Source organism: Corythoichthys intestinalis, chromosome 15, assembly GCF_030265065.1.
Source record: "Corythoichthys intestinalis isolate RoL2023-P3 chromosome 15, ASM3026506v1, whole genome shotgun sequence".
NCBI classification, from domain to species: domain Eukaryota; kingdom Metazoa; phylum Chordata; class Actinopteri; order Syngnathiformes; family Syngnathidae; genus Corythoichthys; species Corythoichthys intestinalis.
In genome coordinates this window covers 54,455,715-54,476,764 of record NC_080409.1, presented here as the reverse complement: position 1 = coordinate 54,476,764, position 21,050 = coordinate 54,455,715, and the positions used below count along the sequence as shown (strand labels likewise).

Sequence of the window (21,050 nt, the reverse complement as noted above, 5' to 3'; positions counted from 1 at the left end):
AGAGGAATACAAACAGTCAAACAGTAAATACGAGAAAAGATTGTATTCCTTCATTAAGAAAGCAAATCTCACCGTGCTATCAAATAACTTGCACACAAAATGGAATTTGTTGGAATCACTTCCACCTCGAAGATTGAGCCGCATGTCAAAAATCCTGAACTTCTAATTTGAAAAGGGGGAAAAAAAAGTTGGAAATTTGCACGTTATGTTTTTGTCTCCCAAGACATGTTTTAAGCTCGTCATCGTCATGTAAAAAATTGTTTGTCGACGAAATATTTTCAAAGACTTAAACCGACGATGGTCCGAACCAAACGTGGCAGGCGTGAATACACACTAACTCTAAATTGAAGGAATCTGACCTTTTAGCCAGACTGCCGGAATCACGCCAGCCGAATCGCCGAACTCACGCTGGCGCAGCTCCAGTGACCCGGGCCGGCGAAACTCCGACAACCCGGCTAAAAGGCCAAATTCCGCGCAATCACCTTAGTCTAAAACCCTTGTACTGACTCCATTTTGAAAGCTGGAAAAAGGCTTGGAAACACAAGTTGACAATTTATTCTAAGTCGACAGCAATCATACAACACAGAGGGACCCAGGCGGGGATCCAAGGTCACCATATCACAAGTCAACAAAAGGTTCCTGAGAAAAATGACAACTATTAGTTAAACATTGAGTCTTTTTGAAGGCTCTCGCGGGGCGGGCTGTGGGCAGAAGAAGGGTGTGCTTGGGTTCTGTTTAGGATTATTGTCTGTTTGTGGATTGGACAGGAGGATTCGGGAGTTACCGTTGTCAGGGCACCGAGGGTTGTGGATTTTGCTACCTCAGCGTCAAAGGAGCTCTTGGAGTCATGTCCCAGTCGTGCTATCAGTTGGATATCGGGCATTCTCCGGTGTTCCTTATGTTGGGACAGGACGTCCCGCCATTTGTTCTGGAGTGTCCGGGAGAACTGACTGTGGGAGTTGGTGGTGCAGACGTGGGCTTGTCAGCGTCAATCTTGCTCAGTCAGTTGCATGACGCACACGTTGGGCTTCTGTGATAAGAAGGTGTCATGTATCTCTTATGCCTTATATTCTGCTTGTTTTCCTTAAACTATGATACTAGTGCTATTTACAGTGGTACCTCTACATACGAATTTAATTCGTTCCAGGACCTTGTTTGTAAGTCGAAATGGTCGTATGTCGAGCAGGATTTTCCCATAGGAATACATTATAATTCCATTAATTCGTTCCAAAGCCTAAAAACATACACTAAATTCTTAATAAATACTGCTGGCACTGTTACAAATGGCAATTAAACATAGAAAAACAAATAAGTTATAAATAAATAATTCAGAATAATATAATAATAATAAGAAGAATTAATAATTATTCCTGTAAATAATGTAACGAATCGGATTCTAATATGGCGGACACTTTTTACTGTCCCTGAACGCACCGCGAAGCTGACGTCTCAGTGAGATAGGTCGGTGCGGTAGAGATAATACTTTCGTTTTCTTGAGAGCAGTCAACTGCTTAAGACAATGGGCGTTTTGTGTTGGATAAGTTCTTAAATAAATGATAAAAACGTGACGAAGCTGGCGATTTCCTAGGCAATGTTACCACAATAATAATTGTCACCTTAACTTATAAATAGTGGCGAACGGTGGTCGGAAGAGGACCATGGAGCTGTATTGTTGAGCCAGTTCAGGGACACGCACCCCAAGCTCATATTTTTCTTTAACTTGCATCTTCATTTCAAAGGTAAGCATCACTTTTTTCCTTGTTTCTCCAACTGTATCAACTTTTTTTGAAAACTGTGTTGATTTCTCACACAAGAAAATCCACCGTGCGTTCGTTTGCAGTGCTGTCATGTCGTCGTATTTCGAGCAACTCGTCGGATGTAGAAACAAATGGCGGCTCAAATTTTACGTCGGATGTCGAAAAGATCGTGTGTCGAAGTGATCGTATGTAGAGGTACCACTGTATTTTATATTGGGTGTGAGGGTTAGAGTAATACAAACAGTAAATACTGGAAACGATACTATTCCCTGATGGATCATGTTAAGTGTGTTAGCGTGATACAAACAGTCCATCAGTAAATACGATACTATTCCCTTCAAAGTCAATATGTCAATGGTAGTCATGAAAATATTTTGCATCCGAAATGAAAATCCCTTTCAGCGTTAAATGCTCAAGCTAAAGCTTTGCTTTGTTATCACCATGATTATTAGGGTTGTGCGGGACTTTTAAATGCACTCGCCGGCAGAGCGGAAAAGGCCCTTGAAATGTGCAGACAGGCCTCTCCGATTTGGTCAATATCGTGTCATGTTTGGTCAAACCCCACCGTCGGCAGCGGGCTGGAAATGAAGATGTAAATATTGATATTTCATTAGAGGAAATCACCCGCTCTGCCGGCACTTAACCGGGCCACCTTCGGAGCGCGGCGGCCGGAGCGCCGTGTGACCTGCGGAGTCGGGAAGTCACTTCATTACTCGATTAAATTGAGTGGAAAAAGGCAAGGCGGCGACACCAGATCCCATTTGGAGCGATAATTTAGGCCCTGAAGAGAAGGGATGAAGCGGCGGGAAAACACCACCTCTCCATCTCACAACAGCGGATTAAATTTAAGGACTTTTAGCGTCAAAGGTAATTGTAGGCTGCTAGGCTATGTGCATATGGCTGCGCGCCGCGTCAGAAAAACTCTAAAGGCTCTTCGACGAGACTCGGACAAGGCCTCCGCGCGAGCTGTCACATTGGGAGCGCCGCTTTAGTTCCGCTTCAGCCCTCTTTGCCATTAAAAGGCTCGACGGAGCTTCGGCCGTGATTGCGATGCCAACCTGATGCGGCAATCAAGAGGGCGCCTCTGCTCCGATGACAGTTTCTCTCTGGCCGGTCTAACTTAATGGACACGTATGCAGACAAGGAAATAACACAACAAAGCATTTTAACATTCGCTCCAAATACCTTTAATGGCGTAGGCTTTTACAAACTACGCTTTATTGCTTCCACTGATTATAGTGAAGTGCTTAGAGTGCTTTCAGCAGTTGTCGGTGTAGTCTAAATTAAGGGTGGCAAAAACAGGGTTGTTCTGCCTAGCTCATTCATACTGTACGTTAGGGGTGGGATACCTCATGATACTCATGATTTTTTTAAGTCATCGGGCAGAGTTGCAGTAGAAAGGAAGGAGTAGGTAGAAGGTTGCGGTCGTATGCAGATGTGTGAGGTATTGCTCGTGTCGCGTTCAAGAACTGCTCGGAATTTCATAGCCACCTTGCTGTCTGCGACAGTGCGGACGTCTACTGTACATCATTTGATTAGACTCGTCAAGATACACAAAAATCCACATATACAGTGATCCCTTGCTACTTCGTGCTTCAAACTTTGCACCCTTAGTCTATCACTGAATTTCTTTTTAATTTAAAAAAAGAAAAAAAACAGTTGAGCTGTCCCGAGCCGGTCGCCTAGTGTCACTGTCGCGCCCTCTGTCTCCCTGCACTTTGTTCCTCAGGCAAAATGGATTTTGCTCTGTGGCATTTTTTTTTGTCATGTGGCATTGTTTTTGCCATGTGGCAAAATGGATTCTGCCATGTGGCATTTTTTTTTTGCCATGTAGCCAAATTGATTTTTCCATGTGGCGAAATTGATTTTCCCATGTGGAATTTTTTTTTGCCATGTGGCATTTTTTTGCCTAGTGGCAAAATGGATTTCTCCATGTGGCATTTTTTTGTCATGTGGCATTGTTTTTGCCATGTGGCAAAATGGATTTTACCATGTGGCATTTTTTTGCCATGTAGCCAAATTAATTTTTCCATGTGGCGAAATTGATTTTCCCATGTGGCATTTTTTTTGCCATGTGGCATTTTTTTGCCTAGTGGCAAAACGGATTTTGCCATGTGGCATTTTTTTGTCATGTGGCATTGTTTTTGCCATGTGGCAAAATGGATTTTGCCATGTGGCATTTTTTTTGCCATGTAGCCAAATTGATTTTTCCATGTGGCGAAATTGATTTTCCCATGTGGCATTTTTTTTGCCATGTGGCATTTTTTTGCCTAGTGGCAAAATGGATTTTGCCATGTGGCATTTTTTTTTTTTTTTGCCTTGTGGCAAAATTGATTTTTCCATGTGGCATTTTGCCATGTGGCATTTTTTTTTTGCCATGTGCAAAATTGATTTTTCCATGTTGTAATTTTGCCATGTGGCATTTTTTTTTTACCAGGTGGCAAAATGGATTTTGCCATGTGGCAAAAAGAATTTTGCCATGTGGCATTGTTTTTGCCGTTGTCGTTGTTGTTGTTTTTTTCCAATCATATATTTTTGGGGGGCTATTTTGCGGCTATTTTTCACTTATCATTATATCTCACTTATCTGTTATGGTCCCCATTAACTGCAAAAAATGAGGAATCACTGTATATATAATTCCCAAAGTTAAATATACTATTGTTTCAATATGTTGTATTTATTTATTTATTTATTTTAAACACCCCCCCCCCCACACACACACACAAATCTACCAAAACACTTATTTCACCCCCCACCCCCCCCCCCCCCCCCCCCAAACCATGGGATGCTGCAGCACCCTGATGCCCCAGACAGGATGTAAAAAGTGAACATGTCCGGGCAAAAGAGCATGTTTGGTCACCCTACGTCCAATCCGTTTGAAGTAGGATGTTCAAACAGATTGGCTGTCGAATGGCGAAAAGCAGCTAGTCCAGCCCACATTACCATCTAATTGCCATAAATGTGGCCCGCGAACCAAAATGAGTGTAAATTCTGCAGGCCCCTGACCATTCCCGCCGGACCGTTAGCACTCTAGTGCGCTAACTATTGATTCCCCTTCAAAATGTGAAGGCCCGCGCATTCTGACCACAATCTCTTAATTAATGTATCCCGCAGCTCTCCCCCTGCAGTGGTCGTCACCACGATAAGGGGAATTGAACACAGGTACCGCTCAGCCAGGTTCTGGTTCTTTTTCCGTCAAAGCATTTATTACTATGTGTATTCATTGCTGTCCCGGGCAAAAGTAGATAAAAACTGGGGCGGCCCCCAAGTGTGATCATATGTATTTTTTTTAAGAAAACGAAGGGCATAGATGTGTTGAGCGGGCCGGGTCAATACTGTAATCTATCGCCTCTTAATCACGCAGTGGCAGGTGGCATGGCAACAGCGAACTTGTAAAAGCAATCATGTTAATCATTGGTGGAGCTGGAGAGCCTAATATGCTGTCAGAATGGGGCGCCTGCAGGCACAATGCAGGGAGGGAGGGAGGGAGGCTCGCATGGGGGTTGTAGCCTTGACAGTTTATTGTTGCCTACTATCAAGGGAAATAGACATTTAGATCTTTCTTTTTACAAAAAGCCTTTTTATTTTGGAGTCCTCCCAGTTTTTCTTTTCACACAGCAATTCTAGGTTCGGAGTGGTTTGCTGCACCTGAGTCGCTGTAGGAGTAGAACCCTGTGATTTGTCTCAACCATGTGCTTTTGTGCAGGCATTTTAGCAGGAGTGTTTTTCCTGTGTGTCTATTTTACCAGGTGACATACTGTATGTTTGTGTAACTTTGTGAAGATTTTCCTCCTTACGTTTTTTTCCCCCTCCTCTGTGCACGTGCGTGTCACGTCCTCAACCTCTACAACGAGAACTCGTCCTAGCGCTAATCCCCGGCTCACCAACACAAGTATGACAGGATACAAGGGGGTAACCGCCTGGCTTTGTGCGTCCCGGACCTTTGTACCGATTTACTGTCGCAAAGCCCACTCAAACACCCTGACACCTGCTTCAAAGAGGACTTTCCTGTTTGCATTTAAATTGAAGCAGGTGCTTTCCATGCGTTCCTCCGGATGCATTTCTTAATGATTTCTTTTGAGATCGTCATTTGGAAAATGTAAAGTGTGTGATTTTACCTCAACTGAGAGTTTTTGAAATGTAAAACAATAGCATGTCCAAGATATATATGTTTCTAGATATAGTTACACACTGTAAACCACTAACATAGATATATTTTTAAATTGACCAAAATAAAATGTGCAAAACTGAAAAAGCATCTCTTGAAATACTCGTTTCAATGACTTCAGCCTCGGGCTACAGCAAAATGAAGTGTTCCTGATTTGAAAATATAAAATAAAAACACTTCAAAAACTATTAATAATACTGTACTGTATTTGATAGTGTGTACTCTGTATTTATTCAACATAATTTTCCTAGTAGTGAGCAATGATTAGCTTCTTTGTCCGTTTTGGTTTGTCTTCTTTTTCTCATAATGCCAGTTGTGGTTTAGGCGCCTTACCTCTACTGCCTCCTGGAGTAAAGGAGGACTAACTCCAAAATGGACTTAAAAAAAAAAAAAAATTAACTCAAAACATTTACGGCGTCTGACTGTGTGCACCGAACCGTGATGCCCGTACAGGACGAATGCAAATGCTGTTACACTCTTACTACTCATGTATACAAATTTCTGCCACAGTAAATGGCAGAGGTTGCGTTCTACTGAGCATCATTATGTCTTAAAATGTATGTATTTTTTCTCATTCAATTCCACCCCGCCGTGTCTTTTCAGGCTTTTCTACTTTGTCGCTGGGAGACCAGATGAGTCTGCTGCAAAGCGCCTGGATGGAGATTCTCATCCTTAGCATCGTATTTCGTTCGCTACCTTACGAGGACGAGCTGGTGTACGCCGAGGACTACATTATGGACGAGGAGCACTCGCGGCTGACGGGCCTGCTCGACCTTTACGTGTCCATCCTGCAGCTGGTTCGCAAATATAAAAAGCTGAAAGTGGAGAAGGAGGAGTTTGTGACCCTCAAGGCCATCGCGCTCGCCAACTCAGGTGAGCCGTTAAACAACACAAACCCCCTGGTATTTTTGTTGTTCTTTATCATCAGCCATTTTGAATTCATTAGCTTTTTTCCCCCAATTTTGTCACGTTTGTTTTTAACATTTAATGCCACAGTTGTTTGAATACACACACACAGACACTTGAATATCATTTTTACATTAGTCTCAAATCAAAACATTTTAGCATTTCACTTCTTTCATTACGCCATATATTCAACTTAACGCAAAATACTTTTATGTAATGAATCGGATTTTACATGTAAATTGCCTCATCCATTCCAAGCTCTACTAAAAACACCACATTAAATTTGCGGTCATGTCCTCTGAATGCCTGTCTTTATTTGTAATGCTTTGTCTCTCACTGGTGGGGCTTAAATGTCACTAGTTTGTTAGGCTCCGGCTCTACAGATGTTATCACATGACTACGCAAGCTCATAGCAAACACAGAGTGCTAAAGGACGAGCTAGCTTCAGCAGCCATTGCTAAAGTTATTTTTTTTGTTTGTTGTATTCCAATTGGCTTCTTTTACTGACCTCTGAGGGAGGTACACTGGAAATGGTAAATGGAGAGTACTTATATAGCACATTTAACTACATGGTTATCATGCCCAAAGCACTTTACATTAGCACACATTTATCCTTTCATGCACACATTTACACACCAATGGTGCTGCTGCCATGCAAGGCGCTGCCAACCCATTGGGAACAAATTAGGGTTAAGAGCCTTGCCCAAGGGCACCTCGACAGTGGGCAGTTGTAGCCAGGAATCGAACTGCTGACCCTTCGGTCCAGCTACCATGTGTGCCATGGCCTCCTGCAATGCTACTGCATTGGCATCATAGTTCGCAGTATTTACGTAAAAAAATTCTAACTGCAAAATTTTTTTGTTTGTTTTTTTGCTTTTACCAAGAATTTAGACTGTTTTATGTCCATATCTATAAAGAATTCTGAGATTCAAGCATTTATTCACAAAAAATTTCACCGGAAAAGCTCTGTTTACATCAGGCGGCTGCTAGCTACGTTCACTAACAGACTAGCATAGTACTTCGACATATTTACATAAAATAAATGCGAACTGCATGTTTTTTGTTTGGTTTTTTTTTTTTTGCTTTAAACCAAGAATAGAGAGTGTTTTACGTCCATACCTATAAAGAATTCAGAGATTTAAGCATTTATTCACAAGAATTTTCACCGGAAAAGCTCTGTTTACATAAGGCGGCTGCTAGCTCCGTTGACTAACAGACTAGCATTGTACTTTGACATATTTACTTAAAATAAACACTAACTGCACAGTTTTTTTTTTTTTTGCTTTTAACCAAGAATCGAGACTGTTTTACATCCATATCTATAAGGAATTCGGGGATTTAAGCAATTATTCACAAAAATTTTCAATGAAAAAAGGTCATTGTCTGTGATTCCACTTGGTCAGCTTTGATGGCCTTGCCAACAATACAGGCCCCCTATTTATCGGCCCCGTGTCCTGTCAATACATTATGAAGTCTATGCATCATCGCTAACTAGCTAAGCGTTCCGTGCTAAGTATTAATGTTTCATCAACAACTGACCCCTAAAGGGAGGCACACTGGATCTAACAACACAAAAGACAATCCAACTCTTGACACTTTGTAATAGTATTGATTCAGCAACCCAAGCTGAGTGTAGCGGTGAACTCTCTCTCTCTCTCTTGCTCTATTTACGGGCGCACGCGTGCAGCCTCATTGTACACACAAAGACCCAAACGGGAGTGCTCATAGCTGCCGGCAAAAATAGATGATCAAATTTGTTGGCAACAAATTATGAATCGATTAGTTGTTGCAGCTTTACTTTGTTTACATTTATAGTCAAACATAGTTACATTATTGCATTGCTACGAGGTGGAATATTCTATTGCAGTTAATATTATCTTTTGAATGACAAATAATCTTTCGGAAAACACTCTGGAAAAAAAATTCGTAAAATGAATTTTTAGTGTACGGAATCTCGGGGTACCTTGTTAGCGTTTTGTTATATTTGCCACCTTCCTTAATTGAGCATGTCGACCCTACAATAAAAGTGAGGTATTGTCTAACAGTTTGGAAGATGACATTTTTCACTTTTCCAGGACTTTTAGCGTGTAACCTTTAGTTTGTTGCGCGAGCTGCACAGATGGGGAGAAGATAAGGGCAGCGCGCAAAAAGGAAGGGAGGGAGCTTTTTAATTCCACCGCTCGCGAGTTGTGGTATTTCTCCTCCACTATCTCCATAACAGTAGCTGCAGGGCACAGCGGCCACTGGAGATAAATTTAGCATTTCATTAGGAGCACAGTGGCTGTCAATAAAATGTGTTAAGTCGAATGGAATGAGTATCAGGCCGCGATCGAGCTCGTTTGTTCCAATGCAAAGATGCCACGCTGCTATTGACAGCTTCCTTTTAAGGAGGCAGGACCCGCCCGCTCGAGCGCTCCCCCCGCCGATCAATGCGCGCTCAGGTCACCGGGCCGCTCCCCCTTGTTTTGTCCGAGCTGAAAAATGAAAATGCTGATGCAAGCTATTTGCTTTTAAGACAGCAGAGCGTCGGTCACGAGGTGAGAAGGGGAGGGTGTCGGCGGCGACGGTCTCTGGGAAATCATTCTCCTGGGAGCCCCTCTGTCTGACAGTTGTGAAAATTCATAGCCATCGATTTTGTAATTAGCAGTTTATCAATCACATTGACGTAAGCTCATTGATGGATTGCGAGGAAATTGTTTCTTCAAAGTTGTTTTTCAAGTCCATCCCGCAACATGCTGCTTGCTCTTACCTTTTCAGTACTTACGTCAAGGAGACCTTTCTTCATACTTAAACCAGCATTTTTTGTTGTTGTTTTTTTTGTTTCACCGTTAGCTTTTCTTCCCAGGATGTTCCAATTGAATTTTAACCCCCGTCAATGATTATATGTTTAAAGCAAAATCCCTATTCAACGTTAAAGCACTGTTTTTTATCTTTAAAGGCTTGTAGTTCTTAAAAGATAAACGTTATTATGATTTAAAATAATTTTTGATATTGAAACCCCTCTTGATGTTTTTGTTTTTATACAATTTGTAAAAACAGTTGGTCGCTATTGTTGTCGCATGGCGGTCATATCCCATGGTTACGCTGCCGGGCTTCCACAGTATGATTCTAGTGACATAAACATGTCATCTGTTCAACCCTTTCAATTTGAACCCGAGAGGAACATTCATTAGAATGACGGCATAGTCGATATTACACAAAACGAGCAGCAAAAGCAAAATGAAAAGGGAAGACGGGATGAGACGAGAGTAGGACAAAACCGGTGTTCTGCCAAAATGTGCTACACCGGCGAAACGTCCTACAACAGGTGAATATGACACCCAAAGTACTACCGTGAGCTCTCAACTTTTGTTTAAATGCATACAGACAGAACATACTAAAGATGCCTTAAGAAAATACTTTAACGCTGTTATATTAAATAAGGGCCGTTTAAATACGCTACCTGACTGACAGATCAACAATCTGCTTTATAGCTAACGCAACAATGATTAAAAGTATAAGAGGGAAACACATGCAAAAAGTATTATGAGGCAATGAAAAGGTCATAAAAGACTCAATAAAAACTCAAATAGTAAGTACTCGCCGCTTTCAACCGATGAGCGCAGTTGTTGGATGTCTCACCACGTAGAAGGAATTGCAGTAACCCGGCAGTATTCGTCGAGTGACAGTGACAATCTACGTCATCACCCAGAGCGTCTGTAAAACATGCCGCCCTCCGTAGGTCAAAACATGTACTAAATATTATAGATTTTTAAATCAATGGCAATATTTTATGTGTTTCTAACAACATATTTCAGTAAAAGAGAACAATTGTGGCTTATTAGAGCTTACAGGTCTTTAAGTCCGAGGTTCCCTCTAAACATTGCTGGAATATGTGTCTGACTTTTATACTAGTTAAATGGTGTACCAAAAAAAATCTAACTTGGAAGGGATCAGTGGCGGCTGTTGGTCTTTTACTGAGGGGAAGCTCAAAGTGTTTCCGCCTTTGAGGGTTTTTTGACGGTGGAGGGGCACAGCGGCATCCGCTGCGAGTGGGGAAAGAAATTAGAGTGCCAGAAGTCAGTCTCCAAACAAAAACACCAGCTCGATTCTTCGCGAGTCGTTTTTAACAAAGCAAGTGTCGCTGGGATGATTATAAAAGTTTCTGGTTCATCTCAGAACAACAGAATGAACATTGAAAAATGTCTCCCCTGGATGTTATGACGACAAGATCGCTCATATCGTTGTCGATCAAAAAGGGGTTCGGCCTCAGACAGACCATCCTATCATCATGCAGAGAATCAGAGGTCCCGGCCAGCTGAGCCCCGCTTACTGCTCATTGACCCCAGAGACGCCACGATGAGCGGGATAAACCCCGTAATTAGCCAATGACTCGTCTCATTTCGCTATAGTGAAACAATGCGCTCTCACCAGAGGTATAACGATTAGGAATGTCCCCGATCCAATCACGTGATCGGAAATCGGGCTCATTTTTAGAAGATGGGAATCGCGTGGAAAAAGACTAAAGGTTTTTAAGATTTGTTTTTATTCAAGGGCTACAGAGCAACAAAGTAAGAGTATCAAGACTCAGCTCAGAAAATGAGTGAATAAGTACAAAGAACTTGTCAAAAGGAACGAAAACAATGTATTGTTTTGGACTATGCAACATTTTTAGAATAGGAATTGAGTGGGAAACGTTTTTAAGTTTTTTTTTTAAATGGCTACAAGGAAAATAATCAAGATGCACATACGTTTTTAAGTTTTTTTTTTTAAATGGCTACAAAGAAAATAATCAAGATGGACATATTGTCAAAAGAGTGTGTTTTTTTATTTTTAAAAATATTAATAAATTGCCATGCTATCGGATCAGTACTCTGTATCGACAGATCCTTACAATCAGCTGACTCAGAAAATACGTGATCGGGACAACTGTACTCATTAGCGTTCAGTTTTTTTTATTTCAGTGTAAACCTAGCATACGATAATTATGTTCTCGTCTCTTTTCCCTCCCCCTGCCCACGCTTTTCTAAACGACCTACTTCATTTCACTGCTGGAAAGCCGTCACGGTGAAAAATGTCTCAAGGTTTTGGGAATACGCTGGTTCCAGTCAATGAATACAGAGCCCACTTTGAAATCTGTTTTGCCTTTTTATGGCCCCACGTGGCCAAACGCGTGGCGCCAAGGTGAAACGTGCGAGGCGGGCAACGACTCGTCGCCTCTGGGGCGTCAGACGTCGCTTAGCCAGTGAGAGATGCCGCCGCCGCCGCCACGGAGACTCCCTTAGCGAGGAGAACAGATAGCAACAGAGCAAAAGGCGACAATGAGAGAGACGCGTGTAACGTGATGCACTCAACACGTCCGTGAACTCGAGACTGAACAGGTGGTCGATGAAAAATTTGGCTTGAATTAAGTCAGTTATGCATTAAAGCTGACTTTTTTTGAGAACAGTGAACCCACACAAAAGTATTCTTTAGACCTCTCACTCTCTGACTGAACTGTTCTCTAGATAAGAGGTTAAAGGTGCCTCCTTCCATCTGTTTTACTTAAAATAAAATGATATAAATTCAAATATAATGAACGATTGTATCTTTAAACCTGAAAATGTACAACATAACCACACAATTTTATTGAACAAAAGTCAGCTCATTTAATACTAATATAATGCAGTATGCTATAGACTGGCTAACCGAAGTTAGCGTATCTGTTAAGTTACAATACTTGTAAATAGGGTACATTGAATCTTTGTCCCGTATTATCATGAAAATAGAAAATACTGTTTTATTTGTTGTATGAACGAATACTTGTATGGTGCTTTATGTAGGGCATGGGTGTCCAAACCTGTCCTCAAGGGCCACTGTGGGTCCTGGTTTTTGTTCCTACCAATCGAGCACAGACAGTTTAACCAATGAAGTGTGTGCTAAAACAAGCAGCACCTGACTGCAATCAACTGATTACACTTGTGAGACACCAGATTGGTGAAAAGATGTCGTCTTGTTGTGTAGGAATGAAATCCAGCAGCCACTGCGGCCCTATGTGGAATAGTTTGGACACCACTGATGTAGGGGAATGCATTGACCCGCCTCTCCAGCATTCTACCCAATGAGCTGACAGAACAATAACAATCCCACTCCTCATTGGTCAAGGAGTGACTGTCGTTTGCCATGAGGAAAACGGAAGAAAATATAAGAGTGTGGGAAATAAGAGGTTTGAGTCAAGCAAAAGTCAAAAACACGTTCAAAATGGCGTTTTCATGTTCTTCAGTGTGTAATTTATTTTCAAAATGTGTACTATATTATGTATTCTGTCAGTCTTGTTTGCATTTCCACTTTATATTTGGAGTTTAATTTGTAAAAAAGCAATAATGACGACACTTCTTTTTCATGCCATTTATTATTGCTGACATACTAATGCAGAATCACATAATTACATTGTTTTTTCACAAAATATTTTAATTGGAACAAGCAACTCTACATTAAAGATGACCCATTTTTAGACTGTAAACAACATATTGTATTTGTTAATGTTTTGGGTAACGGGGGACCTAAACGCAGAGCGCCGGGAGGCAAACTGGCAGTGGTAACAAGAGTTTATTGACGATTAGAGGGAGTGGCAAATAGTGTCTGAAGAATCCGGTTGGCAGTTTTGGTGATGGAACAGGTGAACGGGCAGGCAGACGTTCTGGCAGGCAAGCAGTAAAGGATCTAGGGGGAAAAAAACCAAAAATGAGGTCAGCATCAGAATTACAAGATTCTTTGTTAGCTGAAAGCGGGAGTCACAAGCTCATGTAGTTGGGTTGTTGATGTTCTTGTGTGCCAAATTTCATGGTTCTATAAGCTGCCTAAGGCCCTGAAAAAATATACTTCCTTTTAATGACAAACAAAGCGTCAAAGACATGTGGACATGAGCCTTAAATGTAGTATTACAAAAGGTCTTGAAACTACAATGACCAACCTGAAAATAACTGGACATGTATAAGTAAAATGAGTGACTTTCTGTTGCCACTAGTTGGCGCTGTAGCATTAATACAAATAAGCCGTACAGGACCCTTCAGGGTACAACTCTTACCAAGCACGGGATGTTTGGTACAGATGTGCTGTATGTCTGCCAAGTTATGACTTTTCAAAATTTGTGGCGAGACAAAACAGTGACGGTCATTTTCACTTTCCTGTTTGGACCCCTCTGCTTCAAACAAACCTCAATATTTTTCATCAGGCACCTGAACACATGTCTTAAGGCTCCCCTGGTTTGAGGTCAATTGATTTTTTTTTTCCGAGGAAAAGGAGGAGCCTGTCTCATAAAAAAGGGCGTTTCCCGTTCCCACTAGGGGGCACCAGGCCCATTTGGTAATATTTCAATGCAGTCGTGTTCAGGCTGGGATACCTCACATACATGCCAGAAAAGATTGAACGTTGTGTCAGGGAGTTATTAGTCATTTTCTGAATTTGGTGTTTGGCACCCCGCCCAGGTCAGGCCCTAGAACTAAAACTCACAATTTTGAAAACTTAAGATCTCATATGTCTCCTGAACAGCCTCACCAATTTTGAAGACGATCCAACTAACTCCCTCAGCGACAAGATGTCAAATGCGCACCTTTTAAATCGATAAAAATTTCACATTCGATCCAAAATACCCAATTCCCTGTTGGGTTTGGAATATGGGTTTTTTGGAGCAGCAATGCAGAGGCCTATTTAAAAAATTCTAGGGGGTGCCACTAAGCCATTTTGTTACATGTTTTCGCAACATTGCAAAATTATGGAAATTTACGCAAAACTGTATGTATGTGCAAATTTTGGTGAGTTAAATTGGCCATTTTCATTTGCCACGTTGCAAAATTATCGAAATTTATGGGAAGTCACATGAATGTGCAAATTTTGGTGAGTTTTCGTGCATGTTCGGGCCTCCAAATTGGCCATTTTCATTTGCCATGAAAAAAAAAAAAGAATAATAATCCTTTGGAAAACAATAGGGCCTCGTGCCTGTTGGTGCTCGGGCCCTAATAATCCTTTGCATTACAATAGAGCTCTCGCACACTTAGTGCTCGGGTCCTAATTATAATAAAAAAGACTAGACAGTTATAAATTTAAAATATACATTCATGTTAAGTTTTTCCATCATAATATAAAAATGTAGGAGGCAGCAAAATAAAATGTCACATTACTCGCAAACTTCTCATGACGTCCAAGTCCTCTAATGGAGCCACCATTTTATCTACTAATAGTTGTCGGCCTTTCCGAAACGGCTTTTTTTAATGTCTGCTATTAACCCTCGATTCACGCCATTGTAACGGGGAATAACATTGATTTTCAGCGCGGGCGGTCAAAGGCCGTTTTAATAAGCTGCACAGCACCGCAAAGCGTTAGAAAGGAAATAAATAAAACAAAGCACATGTTGTTGTTTTTTTATGATCCATTCTTTGTCCTGTCCGTGGTTGAGATACGCTGATAACGTGTTCTTTACCTCACCTCGCTGCACCGATAGCACTCGGTATCAATCATGAGCTTTCATTTTCACAAATCCGCACACCTTCCTTTTATATCAGTGGTATGAAAAGGTATCTGAGCCTTTTGGAATTTGTCTTATTTCTGTATAAAATCACCATCAGATGTGATCTGATCTTTGTCAAAATCACACTAAAACCACCCAAACATTTCTAGGTTTTCCTATTTTAATGAGGATAGCATGCAAACAATGACATAAGGGGAAAAAAAATAAAGTGACCCCTTTGCCTACGGAGACTTAAAGAGCAATTGAAACCAATTTTTACCAAGCAAATAAAGTCAGGTGTGTGCCCAATCACTGATGAGTGGTTTAAACCTGCCTTGCCCACTATAAAACACACACCTGGTAAGAATTGTCTTGATGAGAAGTATTGTCTGATGTGCCTCATGGCTCGGTCAAAAGAGCTGGCTGATGACTGATTATTGATTTGTATAAAGATGGGATACAAAACAGTCCCTAAAAGTCTGGATGTCAGTCAGAGAAGTTGTCTACAAATGGAAATGGCACTCTTGCTTCTCTCCCAATGAATGGCCATCCACCAAAGATGAGTTCAGCACAGAATACTTAGAGAGGTAAACAAGAACCATAGAGTGTCTGCTAAATACTTACAGAAATCACTGGCACAGTACAATATATCTGTGCACATTTGAACTATATGTTAAAGTATGGCCAAGAATGGTGTTCATGGAAGGACTTCACAGAGGAAGCAACCAATGTCTAAAAAAACCACATTGTTGCTTGTTTAATGTTTGCAAAAAAGGACTTGGACACTCCACATAAGTTTTGACAAAAATATTTTGTGGACTGATGAAACCAAAGTTGAATTGTTTGGAAGTAACACACAACGTCATGTGTGGAGGAAAAATGGAACAGCTCACCAACATCAACACCTCATCCCCATCGTGAAGCATGGCGGAGGGAGCATTATGATTTGGGGCTGTTTTGCTACTTCAGGGCCTGGACAACTTGCAACCATTAATAGAAGAATACATTTCAAAAGATTTATAGGAAAACTTAAGGCCGTCTGTCAAAGAGTCGAAGCTAAAAAGAGGATGGATGCTGCAACAAGACAATGATCCAAAACTCATAAGTAAATCAGCATCAGAATAGTTTCAAAAGAACAAAATACTCATTCTGGAGTGGCCTAGCCAAAGTCCAGACTTGAACCCCATTGAGATGCTGCGGCATGACCTAGAGACAGCGATTCATGCCAGACATCCCATGAATCTGACTGAACTACAGCAGTTTTGTAGAGAAGAATGAACCTGAGTGATGTGCCAGACTGATCTGCAGCTACAGGAAGCGTCTGGTCGAAGTTATTGCTGCCAAAGGGGGTCACAAAGTATTAAACGCGATGGTTCACTTTCTTATTTTTCCACCCTTCTGTCATTGTTTGCATGGTATCCTCACTAAAATATGAGAATCTATAAATGTTTGGATGGTCTTAGTTAAAGCAGATACTGTTTTTTCATTTGTGTGATTTTGACAAAGATCAGATCACATTTGATGGTGATTTTATGCAGAAATTTGAGAAATTACAAAAGGTTCAGATACCTTTTTTATACCACTGTATCAGCATATCTGTTTCTATCTCTTGCTAAATCTGGTCTCCTCCGTAGACTCCATGCACATAGAGGATATGGAGGCTGTCCAGAAGCTGCAGGACGCTCTGCACGAAGCCCTGCAGGACTTCGAGAGCAGCCAGCACCCGGAGGACCCGCGGCGGGCGGGAAAACTGCTCATGACCCTGCCCTTGCTGCGGCAAACGGCCACCAAGGCCGTGCAGCACTTTTATAGCATCAAGGTGCAGGGCAAGGTTCCCATGCACAAACTCTTCCTGGAGATGCTGGAGGCCAAGGTCTGATTCTTGGAGCTGCTCGGCGAGACTTTTTGGAAGCACGACTTCAAGGGAGAGGGAGACATCAGCTTCCTCTTCCTGCAACACTGGGACACCATCTTTAAAAAAAACAAAACAAGAAGAAGAAAAGAAAAACAACCAGAAGCAATCTTGGTGATTAATATAAAATATAAGAATGATAATTTAAAATATATAAGAAATACTATGTACAGTAATAATTTCTTTTGTTAATTGTTGGTGGTCATACTCCCAGGTGTCCTTTAGCTACTTAAGACGCCAGAAAAATCGGGAGGTGTCGACAACAACCCTCTCTCCAATGTGTTTTCATCTGGGGTGTGTGTATATATTTATTATCGGAGGACTGCGTGTACAGTTTAAAGTCTGTTGATATCGGTGGCCATTTTCTCCCTCCCTTCACTCGCGGGGAAGGGAGGAAAAAAAAAAACTGCTTAAATGTGAACTGTTAACACCTCAAATGTCCTCGGACATCCAGTACAGTACCTCTCGGGAGCAGTGTGGGTCAAATGGGAAGGCTTGTTTAACCAAACTAGCATAGGCAGTTGCACTAGTTGGTAGTCTTCTTCTGTAGTGACTCAGCAATAAATGATGGTGCGGGAACGCCAGGCTCAACCTTCATTTTTCACGCCGCTCGCTCGGATCCGTCGCACGTGCGCAAACCCTTCCCCGTGTCGTGTCCTTTTTAAGCCGGTGGAAATGGAAGCTCCAGGTGAAAGCCGATCGTCGGTATCAAAGGCTTTCTGTCGAGTGGCGCTAGTCCAGGAGATTCCATATTCAAACAATCAGAGGCCCATATGTCAAAGCGCTCTATTTTGGAACCCTTTAAGCCACGGCACAGTCATCCCACACACTGGGAGCAAGGTGGCTAGCATCTGCTCTCGCCATCTTAGACACCTTCCGTCTTTAAATAGCCGTCGGCATTTATAGAGGTGAACGGCAGGTGCGCGGACACTTCATACCGGCTTTATATTTAACGCTGCCAGAGGTCGTCGCCCGCGCGGCGGATCGCTTCTTGACCCTCGCGTTGACACGGCGGCCCGTGCCGAATGACACAATCGCCCGGCGGCTCGCTCGGCGGGCGGGATGGCAGAGCTATGCAAGAAACAAAGTGTCAGCATGCGCCGCGCAGGCCAACGATGTGTCACCACAAGGTGTGATCCCTGCTGGGAGAAGTAGATCTCAGCCTCCCTTTTGCAACACGTCCATTACGCCGTTACACATTAGTCTGCACCAGTGTTGTTTTCGTCAACAATGTCGATAATGAAAATATTTCGTCGACGAACAATTTTTTCATGACGATGACCAGCTAAAAACATGGCTCGGGAGACTAGAGCGTAACCGGACGAATACCAGTTTTTGCTTGCTGAGACGAAAATGCGACATATAGTGCTGGCCAAAAGTATTAGCAGCTCTGCAATTATGTCAGATAATGCTTCATTTTTCCCAGAAAACGATTGCAATTACAAATGCTTTGGGAGTAATGTCTTCATTTATTTTTGCTTGCAATGAAAAAACACAAAACAACGGGGACAAAAAAATGAAATCATTATCATTTTACACAAAACTCCAAAAATGGGCCGGGCAAAAGTATTGGTACCCTCAGTGTAATACTTGGTAGCACAAGCTTAAGACAAAATAACTGCGAACAACCGCTTCAATGAGTTTCTTACAATACTAGACCATTTTTCTTTGGCCAACTAATCCAGGTCTCTGAGATTTGAAGGGTGCCATTTTCAGTTCTTTCCACAGGTGTTCTATAGGAATCAGGTCTGGACTCATTGCTGGCCACTTTAGAAGTCTTTCTCTCAAACCATTTTCTAGTGTGTTTTGGGTCATTGTCTTGCTGGAAGACCCATGACCTCTGAGGGAGACCCAGCTTTCTCACACTGGGCCCTACGTTATGCTGCAAAATTTGTTGGTCGTCTTCATAATGCCATGCACACGGTCAAGCAGTCCAGTGCCAGAGGAAGCATAGCAACCCCAAAACATCAGCCATGTTTGACTTTGGGGACCGTGTTCTTTTCTTCGAAGGCCTCGTTTTAGCCCCTGTAAAATCGTTGATTTCTTTTCCCAAAAACTCTAACATTCCTCCAAAAACATTTTTGGCTTTCTCAGATAAGTTTTGGCAAACTCCAGCCTGGCTTTTTTATGTCTCTGGGTCAGAAGTGGGGTCTTCCTGGGTAGGGTCCCTTTTCATTCAGACGTCAACGGATTGTATGGGTTGACACTGTTGTACCCTCGGACGGCGGGACAGCTTGAACTTGTTTGGATGTTCGTCGAGGTTCTTTATCCACCATCCGCGCAATATTTCGGGGAAATCCCTCGTCAATGTTTCTTTTCCGTCCACATCTAGGGAGGTTAGCCACAGTGCCGTGGGCTTTACACTTATTGATGACACTGCGCACGGTAGACATAGGAACATTCAGGTCTTTGGAGATGGACTTATATTCTTGAGATTGCCCATGCTTCCTCACAATTTTGCTTCTCAAGTCCTCTGACAGTTCTTTGGTCTTCTTTCTTTTCTCCATGCTCAATGTGGTACACACAAGGACACAGGACAGAGGTCGAGTCATCTTTAATCCATTTTAACTGGCTGCAATTCTGATTTAGTTATTGCCACCTACTGTTAAGTGCCACAGGTAAGTAACAAGTGCTGTTAATTACACAAATTAGAGAAGCATCACATGATTTTTCAAAGGGTGCCATTACTTTTGTCCGGCCCATTTTTGGAGTTTTGTGTAATTAGGAGTGGGAACCTCTTTGTTCCTCACGATACGATACGATTTGCAATACAGAGCTCATGTTAACGATGATCTGACGATATGCCGATACAACGATTATCTATACATTGGTCAGGAAATCATTCTACAAACAACTAATGAACAGAAAAACAAGCTTCTGCTGTGAATTGGAATGAGTTCATTACTAGTAAACGTCCAATCCATTTAAATCCCTCCCACTTCAAACGGATTAAACGTCTATGGTCGTCAGTGGGAGCCAAATGCCAGGCAATGAGGTCATTTGGGGCCCTTTAAGGTCATTTACCTGTTAATTTTCAGTTACTTCCTGTTGATTTTGGGGTATTTTATGGGTCACTTCCTGTATATTTTGAGTTACAGAACAGGAAGTGACCTGGGAATCACCCAAATGAATAGGCAGTGACTCAAACTCAACAGGAAATGACCTGTAAATGCCTTAAAATGAACAGAAAATGACCTGTAAATGCCCCGAAAATCGGACAGAATGACTGTGAATGCTCTGGTTTCGAATGAAGGCACGTCCCAGCCTAAATGGATTGGAGTCGAGCACCGTCAATGGCAGCTGTAGAGTTAACAGACACTATTATGGTGGAAGATTTTGGTAGCACCTTGTTGGTTCCTTTTTTTTTTTTTTTTTTTTAAACATTGACACCTTTTTAAAACAATACCTCGATTCGAGGCAGGAGCATATTGATAACTAGGGTTGTTCTGATCATGTTTTTTTGCTCCCGATCCGATCCCGATCGTTTTAGTTTGAGTATCTGCCGATCCTTGAGTATCTGCCGATCCCGATATTTCCCGATCCGATTGATTTTTTTTTTTTTTGCTCCCGATTCAGTTCCAATCATTCCCGATAATTTTTCCCGATCATATACATTTTGGCAATGCATTAAGCAAAAAATGAAGAAAACTCGGATGAATATATACATTCAGCATACAGTACATAAGTACTGTATTTGTTTATTATGACATTAGATCCTTAAGATGGCATTTACATTGTTAACATTCCTTCTGTGAGAGGGATCCACAGATAGAAAGACTTGTAATTCTTAAAGGATAAATGTGACCATGTATATTGTGACTAAATATTGCCATCTAGTGTATT

General features: G+C 41.8%; 1 protein-coding gene across 5 annotated transcripts in view; it reads left to right on the top strand.

The window, feature by feature from the left end:
- The window catches only part of esrrb (estrogen-related receptor beta), a 117,189-nt gene extending 96,479 nt beyond the window's left edge, over positions 1-20,710 (top strand). For all 5 annotated transcript variants that reach the window (XM_057859226.1, XM_057859225.1, XM_057859224.1 and 2 more), the window contains 2 exons: positions 6,529-6,798; positions 16,930-20,710. In XM_057859226.1, the coding sequence (XP_057715209.1) occupies positions 6,529-6,798; positions 16,930-17,174 (515 nt within the window). In that variant the 3' untranslated portion in view covers positions 17,175-20,710. The remainder of the gene's footprint in view (positions 1-6,528; positions 6,799-16,929) is intronic.
- Positions 20,711-21,050: the final 340 nt, after the last annotated feature.